This window comes from Peromyscus eremicus, chromosome 3 (assembly GCF_949786415.1).
Source record: "Peromyscus eremicus chromosome 3, PerEre_H2_v1, whole genome shotgun sequence".
NCBI lineage: Eukaryota > Metazoa > Chordata > Mammalia > Rodentia > Cricetidae > Peromyscus > Peromyscus eremicus.
In genome coordinates, this window is record NC_081418.1 from 3,970,706 (window position 1) to 3,996,624 (window position 25,919).

General features: G+C 37.2%; 1 protein-coding gene across 1 annotated transcript in view; it reads right to left on the minus strand.

Annotated features, from left to right (window-relative positions):
- Positions 1-25,919, minus strand: part of Magi2 (membrane associated guanylate kinase, WW and PDZ domain containing 2) — a 609,708-nt gene that overhangs the window by 462,846 nt on the left and 120,943 nt on the right. The window contains exons 3-4 of the mRNA XM_059256447.1: positions 21,730-21,940; positions 9,437-9,516 (exon numbers count right to left, since the gene is read on the minus strand). Of these exons, the coding sequence (XP_059112430.1) occupies positions 9,437-9,516; positions 21,730-21,940 (291 nt within the window). The remainder of the gene's footprint in view (positions 1-9,436; positions 9,517-21,729; positions 21,941-25,919) is intronic.

The window sequence follows — 25,919 nt, forward strand, 5'->3', positions numbered from 1 at the left end:
ATGTAAGCAGTTTCTTTAACATACATGTTAGACTTTAGTATATCTGGTTTAAGCATCTTGTGTGTGCATGAAGGATGTAACATTAATAATTGTCTTGGACTCAGATTTTATCATTTATGTTCAAGGATCAAGGGCCTTAACTCTGAACTACAGCATGACTGTGTGATAAATGTGAACTGAAAACTTACATCACTGATTGTTGGTATTTTCAAAGAGAAAGGATAAAAACACTCCTGAAGTTTAAAGTACTCTGTCATTTTAAAATAGCTTACAAAGTAAAAGTAATCAAATATGCCTTTCCATATTTGATTAGATTTAGCTGGCCTTTCCCCCACCCTGTCCTGCCTCCCATTTCTCTGCTCTCATTCCGGCATAAACTTATCACCCCTACTAATCCTCCTTGTACATTTCCATCACTTATGTTCTGCTATCCAGCCCCCTACTTATATTAGCCCCTCCTACATACACTTACTTGTACATTTCTATCACTTATGTTATATGATCAGCCTCTCTCCTACTTAAATCAGCCTCCATCACATACATTCATTCCTCTTTCAGGTTTCTGGCCTCCAAAGTTATCATTTAGTACAAAAAAAACGTATAGACATCTTAATCCATAAAAAAGGTGAAGACTCAATTTTTCCTTTTCGTCTCCTCTAATTACAATTAAAACTCTGGTGATTCAACAGGAAATCATAGACAATTCTGAAAGAGACAGGCAGATTGGCTAGGGATCTTAGGATTCAAGAAGGACAACACCGGGAGTCTCTAGGCTTCCTTTGTCACTGTCCTATTTCAGCTATGTGTAGAGGCAGCTCCAGCCTGATGCAGACAAGGGTATAACTGATGAAGGAAGCCAACAAGTGAGAAAATCCTATTCCTTCTGGAAAAATGTCCAGGACCAGGGAAAAGCACCAGGGAACTGAGAGCCTCATCCCTGAACACTATTTGCAAGGATGATACATTTTACATTTTACCTGTGGTATCATCAATAGTACAAAAAAAAAAAAAAAAAAAAAAAAAAAAAAAAAAAAAAACTGACCCGTTCCTCATCAGCAGTCACGGGCTAATGCATCTGTATTGTTGACATCAGTAAAGGATGTCCTATCCGTGCCCCACGCCTGTCAGTCTGTGTAGGCTGGAAGGGAAAGTCACTTTCCTTCTCACAGTTCTAGTTTCTCACATCGCTGCTACAGTCAGCTTATGGCCTACAGATTTGCCTTGAATGTGGCCCACAGATTTGCCTTGAGTGTGGCCCACAGATATACCTTGAGTGTTGGCCTACAGATCTGCCTTGAATGTGGCCCACAGAGGTGCCCTGAGTGTGGCCCACAGATGTGCCTTGAGTGACCACTTGCTCAGAAGTGGCACCAGGAGCTTGATATACCAGAAGTTTTCAATTCAGAAGTAAGAAAAATTCCATTTTAAGGGCTCAAGAAACTAAATTGCATTGGAACTAAAACACATAAAATAAGCCAAAACTTGTTTCATATGAAATGAAACAAGGACATTGCTAAAACAAAGATTTTACTTCAAATGCCCGTTTTACAAAAGTATATAGAAAATGTCTAAGATAAATGTAACTCCTCATATCAAGAGCCAGATATGAATGGATGAAGAGGTAACTGACACTAGTCAAAGAACATATTTGAACTGCCTGATAGTGACTTCAAATCAGTCATAAAGGACGGGCAGATAGTTCAGCATGTAAACATTCTTACCATGCAGTTATGAGGGAATTCAAGTGCTCAAAACTCATATTAAAAAAGAAAATAGCATATAGAACTCTTGAAAGAATAGTAACATAAATAAAAATCTTATTAAGACATAGGTTGAAACAGCAGAATTAAAGGTATGTTTACATAATTTGTTCACCAAATTCAACGATGTGGAAGACATGAACTAATTTTTCTTATATGACCACTTAGAAGAAATGGATCAATTCCTATGAAGCTACAGATCACCAAAACTGAAACAAGATGAAGCATGTGACTAAATCTTTCCATTATGCTCAACACAACTGAATTTTCAATTAAAGTCCCAGTGAGAACTCTGCCAGGCCAGGTGATCTCCAGGATAACGTTACCAGTCACATAAAGAATAACTGAAAGCCATTCTCTTACAGGAAGGAGAAAGGACGAGATCCCTAACCTTGGCTGTCGCCTTGACATACCAGTGAAGACAAGAGGGAACCTCAACCAAGGAACTGCCTCAATCAACTTGCCCTAGAAGCATGTCTATGGGACATTTTTCATTGCTAATTGTGTGTGTCAGGAGTGGGGCGGGCGGCAGCTCACTGTGTATGGTGCCATACTGGGGCATGTGGACCTGGGCTATAGAGAAACAGTAGCTCACCATGAACCTCTGAGCAGGAATTAACAGTCTTCCTATCTGTCCTAACTTCTCTTGATGAGGGACTGTAACAAAGCCTTTCCTTATCAAGTTGCCCGTAGTCATGGTATTTATCACAGTAACAGAGCATAAACTAGAACAGGCAGGTTTGATAATTAACTCATATTAGGACTGGGACAAAGCTAGGCAGCAGACTGCTTGCCTTGCATGTGCAAAGCCTAGGATTCAAGACTTGTACTGCAAAGGAAAATACAAAACAAGACCTCACCACAGCACATGTACTCATTTTATGTGTCCAGTATTACCCTGATATGAAGGCCAGATAAAAGTGTACAAAAAAGGAAAACAGAGGCCAGTATTGCTCACAAACACAGGCACTACATCTTTAATAAAATATCAGCACATTAACAAAGCAGTACAGGTGCAGAATTATACACCATGCCCAAGTTAGGCTTAACTAAAGTAAAGTTTCAATATTTCAGAATATAAATATAATATAAATAGATAATACAATATAAATATACCATATCAAATTAGAAATAACATTATTGTGTAGGTTGAAATCTTATGGAATCTAGGAAAATTTCCATAGCTTATACATAACTTTGGTCAAATCACACAAAATTAACACAGCAAAATCAAATGCTTTTATATGTGTTAAAAGTGAATATTCTCAAAATGAGATTAAAACACACTACTATGTACATTCTGAAAAATGGAAAGCTTACTTATATACTAAAAACATGCTGAATATGTTTTTCTGGAAAATTAGGAAAGCACTAATGAGAAAATCAAATAATACATCAACAATATGAATTATTATGCCCATGGATTGGAACACATATTATTAAATATATTAGTTCTCCCCATATTGATTTATAAGTTCAATGTAATTCCTTTCAGAATACCAGTAACATTTTCTACAGTCATAGACAAACATTCTAAAAATTATATGGAAAAGTAAGGAACCTAATAAATAAAGCAATTTGATCAAGAATAAAATAGGAATTACCACTCTGTATGGTGAAAGTTTACTAGGTAGTTATGGAAATCAAGAGACAATGACACCTGTGATCAAACATAAACATGGATCAGTGGAATGCAAGACGTATGATAGAACACATGTAGTCACGGGGCGGGGGGGGGGGGGGGCTAGCCTTTCAACAGTGCTGCTCACTGGATATCCTCAAAGGAAAAATGGAAGAACCACAGCCTGAGACACTGTATATAAACTAACTAAAATGAAGACCACCTGCATATAAAACTGGCCAATATTTACAAAAACAATGAGAACACCTTAGGGACCTGGGGCTAGCTGATTCATGAATGGTGATGTGAGTTGGACTCATTGACATAAAAACATCGGCACAAGTTCCTGGGAAGAGGATGAAAGGACAAATGACGGACAAGAACAAGGTGTTTAGTGAGAGTACATCAAATGAAATGATTCATAGCCAGATCAAAATAGTTCATATCTGTGCTCAAAAGTGGAACTGAAAGAAATCAGTCAAAATGGGCCAAACCATGATGTGGCATTCCACTGTGTAGCGCTTGCAGACGACTAGTAATTACATGGGAAGATGCTTGGTACATCAGCCACTAGGGAAATTCTAACTGACCCACCCACCATCAGAATGCCCAAAATAAGAAAGAAAATATCCTTATCAACACATAATGGTAAATAATTTTTATAGTAATACACTTCCAAATTCTTAGCAAGCTCTTCAGATTGAAGGAATGTAAATATAAAATTAATTTGATTATACTGAATACACTTGAGAAATTGGGACTTAGTAATTATTAAAAAGAATTAAATGAGAAAACAGGCCAGACTTTCCATATAAAGTAGAACAATCTTAAAAAAAGAATCTAAAAAAATGTAAGTATAACTTCATTTATGCCAATTTTATAAAACTCATTTAAGAAATGACTTGAACCTAAGTTGTATTTTCTATTATTTTTGAAGGACAAGTTCCTTCTCTTGAAAAAAAATTGTATTTAATAGGTACTATAAAGCATGACCTTTTCTGTATTCATTCTTATGTATTTTTTTAAAAATAAAGTTCAAAGGACTAGTTAGTGTCAGTGGAAATATAAGCTCATGGAGGCAGTGGTTAAAGCTGATTTCTTTTTCTGTAGTAACACATGAAAAGTCACTCATAATTCAGATATGAGCCAGAAATGAGCCTATCCAGTCAGTTGATGCAGAAGTAATCATCATTTTGTGAAAATTTAGAGCCATTTTAACAGAATGAAGGGGAAAATACCAATCTATTAATATCAGGCCAGAGCTAACTAGATGGATAACTTTAGCCCACATGGATTTTTTCACTCCCAACTCTCCGAGAACCTTAGAGAAACCCAAAGCTGATAAGGTAGACCAGCTCTTCCCTCCACCCCCGTGGGCCTGCTGTCTAGGAGGCTCACTGGCTGAGTACTATCTTAAGGATCTGAACAGAGAGTGCAATAAAACAGTCCTTCCTATACAGGAAGCTAAGTCTTTTTTGAAGAAAGAATTCTCCTCCTACAGATAAGAATCACCATGAAGAATCAGTCCCTCGCATGAGAGGGTTTGGAGCAGTTGTTCCTGGCTACACAATGACAGGATTTCTTCTCCTGAACATAACATTGGGAGATGCTATTGAGCTGAGTCATATTTCAACTTAAACAGAACTGTTCCATAGGTTACTTTATTTTGTGTGTGTGTATGCATGTGTGGGGTGTGTGTGTGTGTGTGTCTGTAGGGGTATACTTATGTGTGAAGATCTGCATGTATGTGTATGTGCACATGCAAGGCCAGAGCTTGACACTGATTGTCTTCCTCAGTCACTTACCACTTTACCTTTTGAGACAGGCTCTTTCACTGAACCTGGAGCTCACCTATTCAGTTTGATTGCCTAGCCAGTGAGCCCCTGGGATCTACCCATCTCCACTTTCCCTGTCCTGAGATTGCAGGCAACTGTCGTTGTGCTCAGTTTTTTGTTTTTTTTGTTTTTTTTTTTAATTTGCTTGCTTTGGATCAAACTCGGATATTCATGTTTCTATAGCAAGCCCTTTACCAACTGACTTATCTCCTAGTCTCTAACAGACTCTTCCACTTGATGATTCTTGTGGGATTTGTCACCATAGGAAGGACTATGATTGAAAATGTCTCAGGAGATGCACAACACTGATGATTCTGAGGGTGAAATGTTTAACCAGTTTTGCATCCACATTATTCAATAGTTAACCTTTTTCCCCCCTGTGGCATTTTAAATACGACTATATTGGATTACAAAATAGCACTCCCTCAAATTCTATTATTAGAATCCAGTAGTAGGTGGAGACTTTTTTTTCTGCCAAGTAAACTGGTGCTAAAACTCCCAAACTGTACAGAGCTATGACAGATTCACAGGGCACAATGACTTTGATATTTTAAATGATACTGTGAGAAGGGAGTTGCTTTTATGTTTAGTGGGTGTATTAGCTTTCAAATTAAAAGAGCCAAGTGATTGCTTTCTTGTAAACAGAAAAAGTATTCATTTCATACATATTCAAATCAGACCACCTTTTCTCCCCTGATACCAGGGAGAGATAGATGTTCTTGGCCTTTTTTCTCTCAATAAGGATCATTTGAGTCAGCTGAGAACTCCTCCCATTTTTCTTTCACTTAACTTCCAGTTATAACTAAGAAGAAGTTAGGCACCTATGTGAAGAGATGTGAAGCTGTGTATATTAACAGATCCATAGCAAATATTCATACACACATAGCACTCAATCTTGAGAGTTTAGGGGCCTGCTACGGTGCCACATACCATGTCAGCACTCAGAAGGATGAGACAGGAGGATTGTGAAGTTGAGGCAAGTCTGCACTAGGTTATGTAACGAGATTGTTTCTCTCCCCCATTTAAAAATAACTGGACTTAAATTTTCCCTCCCAGGTAGGATTGACTTATGTGAAAATCTAGGTAAAATGTTGAAAAAAATCAAAGGGATCAGAGTACAACCTAACTTTTGATAGTGCCACATGATATGGTCACTCAAAAAGTTCAAGTTTGAAATGTACTCAATCAAGTTATAACACACACACGTACACACACACACCCTCACAAAAGTTCTCATATAATGCTTGAGTAGGTTTACATTTTGTATTTGTTTATAGCTATCCTTGGGCAAGTGTGCCCAGCAGGCTGCAGGTTGGATAGAAAGTTGAAAATTCTGTGTAGCAGAGAAAACTGGTGAGATTCGGGAAGATGTCCAGCTCCTCATACTGACCTGAGGAATCTTAAAAATCTAAGTTCAGAGCTGATTTTTGAAGAGAAGCTTTGATGGAGGTGAGGGAAATGAGCACATTGATTAGGAATCCTTAGAGACTGTAGTGATGAAACAGGGAATATAAACAGATGAGTCCAAATGCCAGACAATCGCAACAGTTGTCAAATTCAGACAACTGCAGGGTCTACAGACAGACAGACAGACAGACAGACACACACACACACACACACACACACACACACACACACACACACACACACAAGCTCAGCTAAAATGCCTGAAAATGAAAAGCAAAACAGAACACAACAACAAAACAGAGTAGAATATTTACATTCCCACGGTTTTGAGAATGAAACATTTAAGATATTAGTGTTCAAGACCTGCTAAGAGAGAAAGGCCCCGGTGATGAAATTGACTAAAATGCATCCTAGGTATCAAATCTAGCCCACCTTTAATTTTATGTTACCTAAGAGTAAAGTTATATATTTTAAATAGTCAAGGAAAAAGAGTAAGATTATTTTGTTCCATGAAGGCATACAAAATTACATTTCTGTATCTACAAGTAAGGATTTCTAGGAATATAATTATGACCTTCATATGTTCACTTTGACTGCTGAAGCCAAGTGAGTAGATGCGAAGATGCTGGGGTGACCTTTGAAGCCTAAAATACGTACTATCTGGCCGCTTTCAGACAGTGTTTGCCAAGCTGCACTAGGCTGTTAGTTGAAAACCCTGGCACACAAATACCCAGAGAATGAGGACAAACCAGAGATGGACTGTGTCTCACAGAGCATGATCCAACTTCTGATTGGCTCCATTCTAGATTGGATTAAAGCAACTGACAGTGACTTTCTCTGCCTGGCAGAGGAAGGGGGTGTTTCAGTTGGAGAAAGCTATCATCACGTCAAAGACCTACAGTTTTTTAATACATATTTTACACACATTCTATAATTCAGAACATCACTACACCAACTTCATGGGTCTGAGCTGATTGTGATGCACAATTGACTTAATCAGCAGCCCCCAAAGCAATCAGTTAACATTTTACACACTCAGTAGTAACTCATGTTATTTAAAGAAGAGAAAAATAAAACAAAAGAAAAAGTATTACCCCAAAGCACTTTTCTTGGCAAGAAAACATAAATTGTGTGTCCAGAATAGCAGCATTCAAGTGAAATAAATGTGACTTTTATTGTCCAGCATCCCAGTCCATGAATTACTTTGTAGAAAATGAAGACAAACAGTAACTGACCAGCACTGAGACACTCTGATCAAGTGGTCTCTAGACCTCATTTTTCAGTGACATACAATTTTAGGCATTAGCATTGTATTTGAACATCTACCATTCAGATAACACAGATAAATATAGATGTTCAAACAATTAACAGTGGAATATTGTAAAATGCACAATATTGTTCTTACATGTCTCCTAGGATGTAGAGGAAATGAAAAGAACAACTCAAAGGGGCCAGAAAGCTGAGAAATGCAGTATTCACAAACTTACATTGTTAGATTCATTTTAATGAGAATATACTAAGATTACACATCTATGACAAAGTAAATTGTAACTCTTTGATATAACACATAAGGTAATTTTAATTTACAGCCTATCACAGTTTGCAATACATGTCTTAGTGGTGTCAATTTGATATAACCTAAGTGTGCTAAAAAGCCAGATTGTATATTAGTTCTATAGGCTACATCCATACACAGTTGTGTTCGGAAACAGTAATAGATACAACTATAAAAAGAAAGTTAAATATAGATTTGATTACATTGATTATATATATATATATATTTATCTATACATAAAACGGAATTTTCTAATTTTTAATTTAACTTGGTAGTATATTTATCCTGCTTTTATATAGGAACTCAAAACATTATTTCAGGAAGTTAGAGTTATTGTTAAAAGAAAATAGCTCTTAGAATTAGAGGGATTTTTTTAAATAACTTAAAATGAACTTTGAAAAAGTTTAAATATTCCCCATCACTCTTGTCAACTTTATGTGCCCATCAGTGATATTGCTTCCGTACAGGCTCTAAAAGTTTGATCAGAAGAAGGCTGTGAATATGGTCAAATAATAAGCCACTAGAAAGTCTACTATTTAATTTAAACAAATGGTAAGAACTCATTTTAACATCAACCAAATATTTTTTAGAAATTACAAGGATCCTCAATTACAGACTTCATCTATGTAATTTACTAATTTAAAACAAGGCTTGCATTCATCTAGGACTCTATTTTAAAAGAATTCTTCTCATACATGCAAACAGTCCATTTTAAAGCAATCCTCTGTATTTATACTAGGACCTGGAAAAGAGCAAGGATCATCTAGGACACTCAGGCAATTATTTGCTTTATTCAACTGCCTTTTTATAGAATAAAATGTTTCTTTTAAACACTGACTCCTTGCTAACTGGCAGAATGCTGTTGCCTTTGAAGCAGACATCAAGTATTATTTACAGTTCGCAATATTGCTTCTCTCTGCATCCTATCTGACTTTAGCTAAACGACCAGAATACTCAGAGAGACATCCTGCAAACAAAAAGTCCTTAGTAGGTGGGAGAAAGTCAGGCCAGAGGTCAAAGAGAACCCACAGAAATGACAGAGAGGTGATATGATATTCTGCAGCATCTCCACGGGGAGGGACAGTAAACCACATGGCCCCGCTGAAACGCCGAGTTCACTCTCCTATCCTAGCAGTAAATCTTACATTTAGAAATGGTTTCAGCCAGATCATTGCCTTTTTACATAAGAATCTCTTTTAAGAATTCACAAACATCCTCAAAGTGCACTGCTGAAAAGCATAAAAACTTAATAACCTACCATTTTCTTTGCACTCTTCTGGAGGTTTAGCCTTTTTCGCAAGTCGTGGATCCAGCCATGATGTTGTCTTTGTGTTATGGCTGAAAAGAAAAGAGATCACTCTGAAAAGACACATACTAAAAGGAATCAAGTTTATTCCTTGAGAAAAAAATAAGCCGGGTTAGTCCAACAAAATTGCAATCGATACACTTAATTTGCTTACTGGTTCTAAGTAGCCCTGAAGGAGGTGTAAGAGTAATTGTGCAAGGCGGCTGTAAATTTGGCAACCTCAGCTCCCTGTCCTCAAAGCAGCTATTTTTATTAAAATCAACTAGAATGTTGCCAAGTTAACCTCATTGAAAATGCAGAACTCATCCAGAGCGAAAAGAATTTATTACAAATACAGGATTCTCCAGTGGGGAGAGCAGAGTCCTTACGCTCTGACACTGTTTCCTGCCTTTTGCAGAAGCAGTATTTTCATCTTAAACCACGCTTTTCATAAACAATTGTTTTTGTTAACTACAGAGCTGGCGGAGGCAGTACAAAAGTGATGCAAATTACAGCATGTTCCTGGGATTCCTACATTTTCTCCAAAAGTGATTAATAGCAATTTCATCTACTCACATTAAGCTATCTTACTCCTAAATACTTTCATACCAGCCAGGAAAGCAGTAGATTAAAAAATGTCTGCATTCTAATTTTTGAAATGGAATTTTAGGAATGAAAAAAAAAAATCTCGTTTAGGAAAAAAAAATGTTTTCTTGTCCAGAAATCTATAATCAAGAGAAATGTTCCCAGTGGAGACTTTCTTAAAGGGGTGCTGGGTCCTTGTGTTGGGGTCACTTCGTGGTCTTGTTAGCAATATCTTCTGGGTCTTCCCTGAACTACTAAGTCCTGGGCTTTGTGGGGGAGAGGAAATATGATGTGGGGGGGGGGGCAGGTGGTTGGTACAAATCTCTGTCATTGATAAGCACCCCAGTGATGTTTAAGCATTATAATTCAAGGATTACTCAATTGCTCAGCTGGCCATTAGAACTAAAAAGTTGACTCCATACAGATGTATCCGGGGAGCTCATGGGACAATGGGCAAATAACCAGGAATTTAACATTTATGAAGTCCTAAGAAGAGAATACACAAGGTAACAGGTACTGGGAAGTGAGATTTACACAAGGAACGGTCAAATGAGCAACGAAAGAAACACAAAAGAGTGAGAAAACAGGTTAAGTAGTTATTAGGCCCAGATCACAGCGTGCTTCAGTGGAGATGAGATCCATGGAGATCAAGATGTTCAGGATGCCGGGCGGTGGTGGCGCACGCCTTTAATCCCAGCACTCGGGAGGCAGAGCCAGGCGGATCTCTGTGAGTTCGAGGCCAGCCTGGGCTACCAAGTGAGTTCCAGGAGAGGCACAAAGCTACACAGAGAAACCCTGTCTCGAAAAAAACCAAAAAACAAACAAACAAACAAGATGTTCAGGAGGACACACATTTTGTATATTTTTCTTTCTGGTTATAGCAGAGCCTTAGACATTAACTAGACCATCAGATGTACTGGAAGTAAAGATCAGAAAAATTTCCTACAGAGTACCATCATTAACAGAATCATGAAACTGTTTTCTATATCACAAAGGAGATTTCAAGCCAGGGCAAAGGAAGGGTGGAGCCAAGATGGCCTGTGGAAAGCCATCCTGTGCATCGAAGTATTCTTCAAGCAGCAGTTTCTAGATGGCCGTCCTTCGTCTGCTTTGAGAACGGTGTCCTACTTGGCTTTCCATTGCTGTGACAAATACTATGACCCAAAGCAGCTTTGGAGCAGAAAGGGTTTATTTGGCTTACATTTCTGTTATAGTCCATCATCCAGAGAAGTCACGGCAGGAGCTTGAGGCAGGAAGTGAAGCAGAAACCATGAAGAAATGTTGCTTAGTAGCTTGTTCTCTGTAGTGCTCTCAGCCTGCTTTCTTATACATCAAGGACCACCTGCCCAGGGGTTGTACTGCTTCCAGCTGCCAGGGCCCTCCCGCATCAATCATTAATCAAGCAAATGCCCATAGAGCATGCTGATGGAAGTAAATCCTCAATTGAGGTTGTTCCCTCTTCCCAGGTGACTGTAGTTTATGCCAAGTTGACAAAAACACAACAAAAATCCTCAAAACTAACCAGCACATACATTAAGATCTGTGAGTTATGAAAATGCAGATCCTGAAGAAAAGCCCCTTTTCCTTTTGCCATTCCTGTGAGGCAAGGAGAAACTATTGACTGTAACTTCTGTCAACTGTATGAACTCTTCAGCAATAGATGCATCTGAATGGAACTCTAATAATTCAATCAGGTAATGCCTGTAATTTGACCAAAACATAAATCATCTAGCAAGTTTGCCAGCTTTTACTGTCCCCCAATTTGACGTCTGTGAAGTCTGGTGGTGCCGCATTACAAGTCAAGAGGATTGGAACTATTGTGGACATGTTCATCTGGTCCTAGCCAGATGTCAACGTAATCCATTCTTTTCCTCTGAATCGAGGTTGAGATTTTGAATATCCCGAATGTGCGGATCAGAACACTGGCAGTAAGTGTGCCACCATCATTTCATAACAGAAGAGAACCACTTGCCTCAGTGAAAAGTACATGTGTCTGTGTGTGTCTATGTGTGTGTGTGGGTGCACATATGTGTGTTAATGTCCATGTTTGTATCAGGTAGGGGAATACATTGGGAGGTAGGCAAGGGATAGAAATGTTCGCCTTTTGACCCACATTTGGCCTTTCTAAATTCTTTGTCCCTTTTGCAGAAAAGTAATTTCTAGGTTCTTTAGAAATATTCGTAAAAGAAAATCTATCTATGGATATGTATTAAGGGGCCATTAATGTGACTCCATAGGAGTCAAATTACCATTTCTAGACCACACTAGCACAGTCTCAAATACTGGCTAATTTAGGAGAGAGCTGTGAGTGTCCCAGCTTTTCTGAGTTTATATAAAGCATTTCATTACAGAATGAATTTTTAGGTTGAACTAGAGTTAGCAGTGTGTCACTTTAATACATTTTGACAGATTGAGTCTCTTATAGTTAACAGTATTTTTAGCTGTTCTTCAGAAATGATTCTGAAAGAAATGTGGGTAGTAGTTACCTCCAGTAATTGTCTTAAACATCACATGAAGACACAGCACAGTATTTTTCAATAGTGGTTCTCAGCAGCTTGTAATTTGCATGCTCTTCCAAGATGCCTTACAAAGGGGATATTTTTAATGCATTTGGGAGACAACACACTAAATAGCTTTCCTTCTTCCCTTAAATTATGTATTTTAAACCTTAATAATTCCATTTGAGGATAGGATTTAATGCTGGGCAGGAAACGGCACAAAATGGAATCATTGAGAGTCCCCCCCACCCCAATCTGAATGCTGTCTTTTCTCAAATTCAAGGAAGGCATTTCTTTTCACTTCCTTAGCTAGGGCAGATTCAGGTGCTTGGCATCAATTTTCTGTATCTATGCAAGATGTGTGCCACCAAAATGACATGAAAAGGAAATGCCAGTGCAGTATAATCTTGTCTGTGCTCTCCATAGATGGACCTATTCAGACTGCTCTAACTGAGGGGGACCTATTTAGGTTCCATTTGCAGAAACTGTTCTTATTCTAGCAGGTAAATGGAACATATATTCCAGGAGCTTTGAAGCACAGTAATGTCGTGATTTACATGTTACTGTAGATGAAGCTAAACTATCACAAAAAGCTATTCAGGTTCTGTTGATGTCATATTTTATAACCTTGATGAAAGTCTAAAACACATGGTTTGTCCTATATAGCTACCCCAAACTCTAATGTTAAACTATACACCGAGGACTATTATAAACCAGAACTGGAATTTCATTCAAATGTGCAATTCTAGTTTAAATTTGTAATAAGACACACACACACACAGATTGACCTGCAAGTGGATTGGGAATACCCACACATTTTGTGAGCTTAACCTTAGCCAAGCTGATGAAACAGCAGGTTAAATAGCAACATCTTATCTTCTCACACAAAACATGCTTCATGTCAGGTGAGGAAGCTACCAACAGCCACAGTCCTGTGTGCTGCAAAGCCACAGACACTGCCTCTCCCTTCTCACCTTTTGCTACTAAGCAGCCTTTGTGGCTAAAACCCATTTGGTCCATTTTTCAGATACAGAAACACAGTTGACAGCCTCTGGGTGATGTGTCCGAGATTATGGCTAGTCCATGGACTGGAAAGGACTGGTGTAAACCCAGATCTAAGGGAATTGTATACCCAAGTGTTTTACCTTCTGAAAGAGGTGTGTGGTTTCTGTTTCTCCTTCCCTCCAGTGGTTATCAGAGATCTAGTCCAATCTCCTGCCAGTCATTTAGAAGCAAACTTTTCATACTGTTTGAGGGTTGTAATCACTAAATTCCCCTGAAAGGGCTGGTTGCCTTGTACTCAGCGGGCATCTGCTATATTAAATTGCATGTGCATAGAGGTGAAACAGCACTGGGGGTGAGTAGGCACCAGTAACCCCACTAGGAAAATGTTCTTCCTACCAACTTCAATTCTCTATTCAAGTCACTGGCAAATTAAATTTTATTCCTGCAAAGCAGACTTCCCCTCCTAGAGTAAAGCCCTTTAAAGAACTCATCTTTGTACAATTTGCATATGAATATTAGGTCTTGGGAGTCATAGCTAAGATTGTACTAAAATAATAGTTGGAGTTATAGCTCAGTGGTAAAGTGTTTGTGGAGAAGGTATAAAACCCTGGGTTCAATTCCATGCACTGTCAAAAAAAATTAAGTTAATGAAAAAATGCTATTAACAGACACAGTATTCATTAGAAGCAAAACTTAAAATTTTCCTATAGTTCATACTATGCTTTCTCTCCCATTCCATATTTCTTACATGTCTTTTTTTTTTCCTCCAGTAAGAATACAAACCCGGTTTTTAGGTATATAGAATGAATCCTTAAGAGCAACCCATTAAAAACTGAATTTAAAGGCATGCTTTCCTTCCCATTCCCTTTCAGTTCAATTTCCTTCCTTTTATTCTGTATTTTTTTATATATCGTCACCTGGACCAAAACAATGCTTCCACTACTGGATGAATTTTGGAACTGTTTTCTTTTACAATTTAAATTTGATAAGTGTGCTAATGCAATGCTTCTTTCCATTTTCTAGAAAAAGATCAGCAAAGATTGAGTCAATAGTCACTGGAAATGTGCCTGGACATTCAGGGTTCAAAAGTACTCATTGTATAGATTCAGAATAAAAACATATAGACTGTTGACTGTACTTTATTAAAATCCAAACAAAAATTATTTTAAGGCATATAAATTTACTCTATCCTTGATCATATCAATAAAAATCTCAGGATTATCTCATTTCCCAAAGACTTTTTCTTCTATGTTATCATTCAAAAGGAACCAAGTATATGTAAATGATTGGATATATGTTATTGATAATTAACTTTGGATGTTTTTGCTATTTATTAAAAGTTTCACTACTTTTCATATTCAGACACAGGCAACACCCGTGGAAAGCTATTATCAATGACACCTAGGGAGCTGTTTCTTAAATAATATTCCTATGATTTTTCATAAAAATGAGTATGTGAATTTATATCACATTTCTTTTCATGAATTTAACAAACATTTTTAAAAGAAATTATATTAAAATATTGTTTCCACTATTAGAGATATAAATATCATAGTATTTTGTCTAAAATACTTATTTTTTGACTGGAGATTAACCAAGAATCTTGTGCAATTAGAGGAAAATGGTATAAAGTGAAAATATGAAGTGCTTTTAATATTTTTATAAGTGATATAACAAAGTAAATCCAAGTTTTGTGCCTGGAAGTAGTGTACCAAGCTTAGAAGAGAAAGTATTGTTCTGATGTGGCCAACAATAGTTTATATTTTTTCCCATATATTTCCAAAGTATTTTATCTTCTAAGTAACAAGTGAAAAACTTGTTTGGTGGACATGACTAAAGGTGATTTACTTAAACTTAGCAAGGTACAGAAATAGCAACAAAAAAGAAACACCGTGTGTGTGTGTGTGTGTGTGTGTGTGTGTGTGTGTGTGTGTGTGTGTGCCCCTCTCCCTCTCCCGCTGTGTGTGTGCGCGTGCGCGTGCGTGCATGTTTGTTTAGAGTTTAAAGTGTGTGTGTGTGCGAGCACACTCATGTGTTTAGAGTTTAAAGACAATTTCATCCCTGGCACAGATTTAAAAACCATTTATCGCTATAATATTTTTCACATATGTGATTCTAGCTTCAAAACCCTACATTGAAAAATGCATTATTTAAGACGACACACTGTCCACCGCATTCTTGAAGATGGTACTAAACAAACAGGTTCTTGCTGCCTCTTTGTTTTTTCCCAAAGCAATCGTAGCCCTCTTTTGTGTCACTGACTAAACTGACTCCCAACAAAGAAGCAATGTAATGGGATTCCCAAAGCATGTCAATCGAGATTAACCCCGTGGCTACTCTTCTCTATGGAGCATTTAGCCTCTGGGATAGGGTATTTCTGGTCAAGAAATGCACTGAACAAAAACTGTTTGTAATATAAAAGTTGACTCTGGTCAATGTTTGTTTACATATTGGGATAGTATGGAATAATGGGAATAGCTCTGCAGGGTAACAGCTATTGGACATTGAGATGGCTACTATATCCAAGGCTGCCTAGGAATCTTGTCTATAAAATAAGGACAAATCAAGCCCTTTGTAAGGTGGCTATGTGATGCCATATGCAAATTAGATACCACAGTAGATCCTTGAAAAGCAAGGCTCCTGGAGACAGACTATACTGCATGCAATCATGAACCTTGTTAGTTTTTTGAATACTGTATGTTTAAAATTGTTCATGGCACATAGCATGTCTATAGTAAATAACTGTTAAATAGGAATACTGGCTCTGTCTTTCCTTGGGTACATGGCTTCTTGGCAAGTAGGTACTGATTTATGTAAGCCTCACATTCATAATGTAAGGATTAAATGAACAGAGTGTGAATGCTTAACATATTAGCTATTTTTGTTAAGGTAATCTAAACACAGCCTGAAAAAAATGGGCAGTCATTATAGGATAAATCATTCAAAATTGCATTTGCATATTTCTCATTTGAATTTATTATGAATGTTCTACCTATTATAAAGATAATATATTAATAAAGATGATGCTGAGTCAAGGAAATGCCTAGTTTTTATACAATGTAACTCATTTGTAAGTCTCAAAATTGTCAGATAAAAGTCATTATTACCATTAAAAAGTATGTTTGGGAGAATATTAACACTCATAATTTAAAACCATTTTGCTGAAAGTACTTTATCAAATAACTCTTTCTGCCTACTAAAATGTCATTCTAGAGAGTAAAAAATTTGCTTTTATAATTCATCTAAAGAAGTAGCTTTAAAATGTGGGAAACAGAAATGTCTCATTAATTCATCAGTGTGAAAACAACAACAAAATTATCTTTTTAATATAAAACTTTTTTTGTTTTTCAAGACAAGGTTTCTCTGTGTAGTTTTGGTGCCTGTCCTGGAACTCACTTTGTAGACCAGGCTGGCCTCGAACTAACAGAGACTCATTTTGGTCTGCCTCCCAAGTGCTGGGATTAAAGGTGTGCACCACTGCCACCTGGCTAAATACAAAATTCTGAAGGACTTAACCTTTGGGGATTAAGAGATGGCTCAGTGCAACCAAAGGATGGATCAAATAAAGTTATTTAAATAAAAAAATAAATAAATAAAAGAGATGGCTCAGTATTTAGGAGTGCTTCCTGCTCTTCTAGAGAACATGAATTCAGCTACCAGCACCCACGGTTGGCAGTCACAACTGTCTATAACTCCATTCCTGAGGATCCAATGACCTATTTTAGCCTCCTTTTAGCCTCCTAGAGCACATGCCACATGCGCGCGCACGCGCACACACACACACATACACACACACACACACACACACACACACAATTTTTTTTTTAAAAAAATAAAGGACTGACCCTTATAAGCCATTCTGTGATACAAAATAAAATAAATATATAAAATTTTATAAATATACAAAAATTCAAACATTATTGCACAGAAGACAAATAGAATTACTTGTCATCTTAATTAAAACTACAATGCTTATATCTGTGTTTAATTATATATACTTATTAATGTTTCAGAATTGAGTTCTGTTTAGACATAAATTTGCACATACCAATTTTAAATAGCAATCTTGTTTATTTTCTATTTTATCATGATCTTTATTTTCACAGGAGACAAAATTCAGTCAAATTTAGTGGGAAAAGGTCCCTGTCAGGAGCTGTCTGTCACTGCTAGAAAGAAGTGTACCTCCGATGGCAAACTCTTAGCAAGGGAAGCTCTTCCCCCAACTCATCTCATCTTTCTTCTTTACTTTCCCTTTTCTTTCCCATTACTCTTCTTTTCCTCTTTTAAAATATTTGAATAAATATTGAGCTTACTTATTTAGGTGACATTTTCATTTGCATTCTAAATAAACTATTCATTTTAGATTAGAATGTAAAATTGGTATTTTTGACAATTACTAAAAGATGTGAAGTGTTCTTACCCACAAGGAAAAGAAAAGCTATACATAATGCCCATGCTAATTAGCCATCAGAAATTTGCATGCATTTCTACCCTGCTTCTTGTTTGGCTTCCTGTTACTGTAACTGTGCTCCAGGGTTCCTCTTGGAAGCATCATAGCTCAGGACTTCAGAAGGTTCTCGCTGTCCAACAGCTTCTCCTGCCTGTCTCCATCTCTAATATGCCTGTTTCCTGGGAATTTTTATAATACAGAATTTTTCTCAAATTCCCTGTGATATCAACAGCAAAGGTACTTGCAAAATGACAATGTTAGGTGGAAATCCTGATTTTTGTCAAACACAGTTGAGAAAGAAAAGGGCAGTGAAATGCAGAAAGCGGGAGTAAGCAAGAAGTTGTGGAAGCGAGGGACCGACCAACACGCAGACCCTCTCCCTGCTCAGGTTCCTCCCTGTGGTACCTGAGCTCATCACATGGAGTGGATTCACACTAACCTTTGCAGAGGGTGGAAAGACGGAACAGAAGCAAATGCAGCACAGACAGTGGGCGGGCCTGTGGAGTGGCACAGCCACATTGCCTCCATGTGGGTCACTTCAGCCTGCACTCTACACGTCTGCATTTTTCCTGACAACCTAGACATGTCTGCCTTGATATCACTTCTCTGTTCACAACAGAAATGAATTGTTTACTGCATTCTGTCTTAATGTCCCACCTAAACCTATCTTTGTTCCTAATATTTCTGATTGATCCTTCCCTCTAGCACTACAGAAAAAAAGATTAAAATAAAAAACAAACCTCAAAGTAAAATAATGAAAATGTCAATTCCTTGCTTCTTTCAAAAGAACTAATGATCTAGCAAAATGAAAAATAAGCAGCTATTTCCAAGGATTTTTTTTTTTGTAGTAGATTACTCCCAACTTACCCAGAGATAAGGGTCTTTGTAAGAACAATTCCTATAGCAGGACAGCTCCACTTTTCTACATGAGAGCAACTTCCCAAGTCTGTCATCCCATCCCCCTTTAACCTCTGCCATGGTTTGAATGAGGATGGCTTCCATAGGCCCATAATTTTTTTAAGCTTGATCCTCAATTGGTGAAACTATTTAGGAAAGATTAGGAGGTGTATCCTTGTTGGAGGAAGTGTGTCACAAGGGGTGGGCTTTGAGGGTTCAAAAGCCCAACCTTTTCCAGTTGACTATATCCCTCTGTGCTTCTAGCTTGTGGACCAAAATTTAAGCTCTCAGCTACTGCTCCAGGGCCATTCCCAGTTAGCTCTGTCTGTCTCTTTTTGACTCACTGTTGTTATCTCAACATACAAGATTTCAGATACTGCTATAGCGCCATGTCTATCTGCTGCCTTGCTCCCTGCCATGATCGTCATGAACTAAACGGTAAGCAAGCCCTCAATAACTTCTTTCTTTGTATGGGTTGCGTTGGCTGTGGTGCCTCTTCACAGCAATAGAAAAGTAAGACAACCTCTTAGGTCTTGTCTATGTTTATTTACTGAAACACTCTCATAAAATTCAAATGTTGTTTACTGTCTAGGACAATTTTTCTCTCTTTTCTGACCTGATAATAAGATTGACAGCAAGAACAAAAACTTTATGAGTCTTTGAATACCAATACTGGCATACCGAGGAGGATAATAGTAAAATCATTTTGTTATATCCTCTCCTACCCAGACAGAGCCCCATTATTTACTATAAACAGGGGATGGCTTCTGTCTTCCAAAGTTCCTTTTCTTCACAGTCCCTAAACCTGACTGAATTAAAGAGCAAAATTCACTTCATAACCACAAATCAAGAAGGTTTTCACAATTGCATTATTGGATACATTATAAATGATTCTTTAATCAACTTGTGTTGGGTATTTTATTTCATTATTCCCACATATCTTTACCTATCCTGTGTTACATAATTAATACATCAGTCTCATTGTTCTAAATGTCAGTGTCTGATATGGTATTTAATGATGTCATGATATTTTCATCAATATCAAAACCATATTTCTAGGATTTTTAGTTGGTTATATTTAACAAAATCTAACTTCCTCCTTTCAACTGATAACAGATGGCTCAATGTCACTGATTATATAAATAAAAATCATGTCAGAGATTTTACTCTTTAAAAAATAAACTTAGATTTGCCAAAATATAGAGGTTAGTGATACATTTTAGTAAAACACTGCATTTCTCATCCATGTTGGAGTCAAACAGAGCACCAAGTAATTACCTGATTATGGATTCCTTGGGCCACATGTATCAAAGTTTCCAGCTTCATGTGAGAATTAAATATTGGCATGTGGTAACATTTCAATTTTACAACTGAGCTCTGCCTATGGAGATCTAAGTTATAAATCACTGTAGGTTGGGAAAGAGAACACAGTTTTAATATCTTCTTGAGTAGTCAGAGCATATGTACTTTTTATCTACTCCCAACACTGAGAATTTCAATTTCTATTATTTTTTTCCTTGAAGTTCTTATAATTCAGAGGGAATGAGTTGATGTATATTTGTAATATTTTTAGTTTTTATTATTTCCAATCAACATTTTAGTTGTATTCTTCATATCAATGATTTAGTTTTGGGTCAAGACCTTCAATGTTAGTTTCTTTAAAAAAATTATTCTGCTGAATGGAATGATAGGGCATCTACAGTTTACAGTTCTTAATTATCCATTACATAAAGCTAGAGGGAGAGTCAGAGGGTTCTCAACATATAAAATAATATCATATGAGAGAATGGAAGCATTAATTACCTTGATAACATTATTATTCATTGCATACATGTATAAAATTATAATATTCTATGTTGCTAAATATGGACAATTATGTTAATTATGATTTTAAAAGTTGTTCTAATAGCAATAACAAATATGAAAGCTGGACATATTGTTAAAAGAGTATAAGAATTATAAATATTTTAGAAACAAGTTTGGAAAGAACAACAGATTGGATTGAGCATCACTTGTAAGTTAATGATCAGTATTCCACTTCTTTGGTAAGTGAGAAAATGGTAAACAGCACTCAATACCACCACTCAAAAGAAACTAATAAAGATAGGTAATAAACACAATGGAGTTTACTAGAAGGAAGTATGATCATTACACAAATTATCTTATTGACACCTGACCTTAGAGTCAACTGTTAAAACCCTTGATTTTTGTCACCATCGAACATTTTGCTTGAAACAACTGCATTCTACCTACGTCCTGAACATAATGGTGGCCATTTCTGGAAATAAAGAGCTAAGATCTCACCTGAAGTATATGTCTATGAAGGAGGTAGGCAAACATTTTTTAAGGACCCCTTAAAGCAGCATTTCTCAACCTGTGGGTCGCAGCCCCATTGGTAAACCTCTATCTTCAAAAATATTTACATTATGGCTCATAACAGTTGCAAAAATTATAGTTATGAAGTAGAAACAAAAATAATTTTATGGTTGGGGGTCACCACAACATGAGGAAGTGTATTAAAGGGTCACAGCATTAGGAAGGTTGAGAACCACTGCCTTAAGAGTCTTTTTAATCTGAAAATAATAACCCATGGTGATTTGTCTCTTTAACATCCCATTGTAATGAGGGTATAGTATAGTTGTTTAATTCATTCTTTGCTACAAGTAGCTGTCATCTAGGATCCTTATCTCTATGGAAGCAATATCTCATTTTGAGTTGTTAGCAGAAATAATAATACTCCCATGTTTCTTTGACCATATCTACATTAGTAATACCATTAATATCTTGTTATGACCTTTGGGATAATGTTCAAGGAAATGTCTGAAACTCACTCAATGAAGTAGACTTCACCCTTCTCTGTGTAGGCCATTTCCCAGTTATCAGGCAATGGGTCCAAGTCCTCATTCTCCTCAGGCTTCGTTGGCTTTGTATCATCCACCTGTTCCTTTAGCTCTTCAGGCTGACTGTACACTGGTGCAGGATAAGGCTGGGAGGGTGTCTCCCCTGAGGCACCTGTACTTTTGTCTTCATGTTCACTGGATTCTGCAAGAAGAAGAACACGTGGTCAGTTGCTCCAGGCACAGAAACTGTGAAGAAGTATGGAATGTACTGCATCAGGGATTAAGTACTACAAAAGCTAACAGGGGATAGCAAAAAGCTATGAAAATTATCAGTACATTGATTTAAGTTCACTGTTCATTCATTATTGTTGACTACCATTCAATTAAATACTGTTGCTTACTCAACAGGAGAGATGAACTATAAGGATCTTTTCTTAACACAGGTGTGGTAGACAAAATATTGATAATCTAAAGATATGATATGTCTAATCCATATGTCCTAATGCTTAGATCATGGGGGATATTTACTTTGTATGGGAAAAGGATATTTGCAGATATTTTTAAATAAAAGACCTTGAGACAGGAGATTATCTTTGATTATTCAAGTGGGTTCACTATAATCACAAAAGACCTAAAAGTCAAAGAGGCAAACAGCAAAGACAAGAAGAACCGTCGACTATGGAGAAGATGGAGATGTTGCAATCTGATTGGTTTTGGACATGGGTGACTTCTACATGACAGAACAAGTGAGGAACTACTTCCTTCCTGAGAGACACCAGGAAGGAAGCCAACCCTAACAACACTCTGATTTAGTTTGTGGTGACCCACATCAGACTCGTAACTTTCAGAGCTAGAATATTATATATATATATATATATATATATATATATATATATATATATATATGTATATTAGAAGAAATATGGTGTGGAACTTTGTGTATAAAGACTATAAAGTTTAGAAATAAAAATGAACAATGGCTAACAGATGGCTCTGAGGGTCAGAGCTCCTGCTGTTCCTCCAGAGAACCTGAGTTCCATTTCCAGCACCAACATCATCAGGTGGCTTACAATTACCTGAAACTCCAGCTTCTGGGTAGGGTATTTTATTCCCTCTTCTGTCCTCTACCATCACCCACATATAGCATGCATATACACAAGTAATAAAATACATTGTTTTATAAAGGGAAGAAATGGGGGCTGGAGAGATGGCTCATTGGGTAAGAGCACTTACTGCACATATGTTGGAAACTGATTCCCATTTTTTGATGCCTGTCACACACATAAACAGCTGGGTGTGGCCATGCTACTTGTACTGTACCTATAATCCCAACACTGTAGTAGACAGAGACAGGAAGATCACTGGGGCTTGCTAGCCAGTCACCCTAGCAAAAAACCCAGCTAGCTCTAACACCAGTGAAATACCATGTTTCAAGTAAATAGGGTTGTGAGGGCTAGAGTGGGACACTTGACAGAGTCTTCTGGCCTCTGAGTACATGCAAGGGTACAAACACATGTGTACATGTACATGTATACAGAGAGAGAGAGAGAGAGAGAGAGAGAGAGAGAGAGAGAGAGAGAGAGAGAGAGAGAGAGACAGAGAGAGAGAGACAGAGAGAGACAGAGAGACAGAGGAACAGATGAGTAAGAAATGGGCTACCAATAAGCAAAAGAGGAAAACTGACCTAATCTAATAAGTATTAGTTTGCACTGAATCTAAAGTCAGATTGATGAGACACAGATCTCCACATACATCTAGCTGAAAATTCCTTACTACATTAAAAAGTGTATTAGCAGGTTACACACTCAAGAAACACACCAGAACAAGAGTGCACCCTTCATCTGTATAATGCTGAGCTAAAGACGCCTGAATAACCTCTTTACTAGCCCGAAGGAATCAATATAGACAGCAACCCAAGAACTTCACCCTGCCACGAGTCCCACCCATCTGGACAAACTGTCTCACTTAAGCAAGCAAGCTTCTCTATATAGGTGGGCCATGTGTCTTATCTATGGACACTGAAGAATTACTCTACTCGTATCTTGGTAACTGATCAGAATGAAGATCTCGAAATACAGGGAGAAAAGAAGAAAAATATAGAGGCAAGAAAAACTAAATCTAATGTAATACAGTTAAATGCAAATAGAGGTTGACATTTTGGCAAATTTGGAATGTTTAATAAAGGAATGTTCTTGAAAGAGAAGAAAAATACATAGAAAATCCACTGAAGCATGGATTTTGCTCCTGTACTGTAAAGTTCAGGTTTGGGGAGTGAAAATGGAAATGAAGATATTCTAAGGGTATCAATGAAAATATTCTAAAGGTATCCTTCAGGAAGTATATCAGAGAGTAGGTGAATAAGGTAATTTAGGGCTGTGTTTTCTTGGGATAGGATTATTGAACAAACATTGTGGTCAAGAGGTAGACTTCATAAGGTTACTTTTGTACTGTTTTCTAATGTCAAATTTGAGAAATTTATGCTTTTGCTTTCTCCGTGCAGCTTATCTCGCGCTGACAGCAGAACATAGGCATTTGTTAGAATGCAGCGGTGCAAATACTATGTCGAGCAAGAAAAAAACCTGGAGGAAAAGAGTAAAGAGGAGTCTACAGAAATTCCTGCAAGGGGCAAATTTGACCTTACACTGGAAGAAGGGTACTCCTGAAGTTCACAGGGAAGAAATATAATGAGTGGTGATGTGAGGATGCTAATGCCACCCTGGGAATAGGAAACTGTGAAACTGTTTGGAAATAAGCAATAGCTAGTCAAGCAAAAAATGCATGCACAAATGCCCACGTGCTTTTGATGCCATTATCCTACATGGAGACTATCTCTCCTAGAAATGAAGGCATCATCGAGTAAGTATTGCTGAATATTTATTGCAGTGTTGTTTGTAGTGATAAAATCCTGGAACTGTGTAACAGCTTTTATTCGGAATATGTTCAGTACATTGTGCTCATCATGATTGTGAAAAAAGATGTCATTTTAAAACAAAAATACATCTACAGACAGACCTATTGACCTGGAAATGTACTTATAATTATGATTTGAAGACTAATTTTCAGAGGATATAAATTAGTGATATATATGTACCTAAATATGACTATACATAACTCTATATAACTTAGAAATAGTTGGGAAAATGTTAAACCTATCAACTTTGGGAATGGGCTGGTGATGGGAGAAATTTTCTTTATATAATTTTGCATTCAGTGGCTGTATTATTTTTAGGAATTCACAAATTAATAAAGATCATTTAGTAAATTAGTAATATAGAATGGAGTCTTTGTCTCAATATAAATTGTTTGGTCAAATTTTTTCTTATCTGTATTGACTAGGACAGTAGTAGTACATTATTTATTCATAATTAGTACATGTAAGAACACACAATATTCATTGGGTTGGCTTAGAAAGGGGAAACAAGGAAAATAATATAGTCTTTAGTGATACAGTCAATTAGTGATTCTTACGGATTCAAGTTCTTTAACATGTGCACAAAGGCAGCAGTGTGATGCTGCCATTGTCTTTAGATTCTGTTGACAACAGCTTGTTACAATATGTAAGCATCAAGACATGGATCATGTCATAGTGTGACTGTGGAGCATCCAGAAATTGTGCTGCACAGAAGAGCTAAAATGCACACCAAGATCTGAACTTCTTCACTTGTTCAGTACTCACTTATGATATTGTGAATACTTCATTGCTGTCAGGCAATGAGGAAGAGGGAACAAGGGAGGCACGAATCCTGCTCTGTTGGAACTAAAACTTGCCGTCCATAGTCTTCCCACAGTGTTAATGCACTGAGAGCTATTGAAAGTAGAAGGTGATATTTATGTGCCTGTCCATTCATTAGTCTCATGTTAAGAGTCAAGCACCGCTTCTCTTCTAACGTGCCATACATCTGAGGTGTCTTTCAGAACGAAGGGAAAGACAGATGCATCAGGGCTGGTTTGAACATGGAATTCTTCACAAGACCTCAGGATCCAGACTGTTTTCTCACAGTTAAGGCAATAAATCTTCCTCAAGAGTGTGACAAAATATTAGATGCTCATTTTCTACAAAACTATTCTGGGTATTTGAAGACAGCAGGAAGTGAGTGAACAGACCAGAGGTAAGTTGTTTTTATGTCCAGACAGAAGACATGTTGTCTTTTGGAATGGACACAAAAAGAAGTGAGTTGACA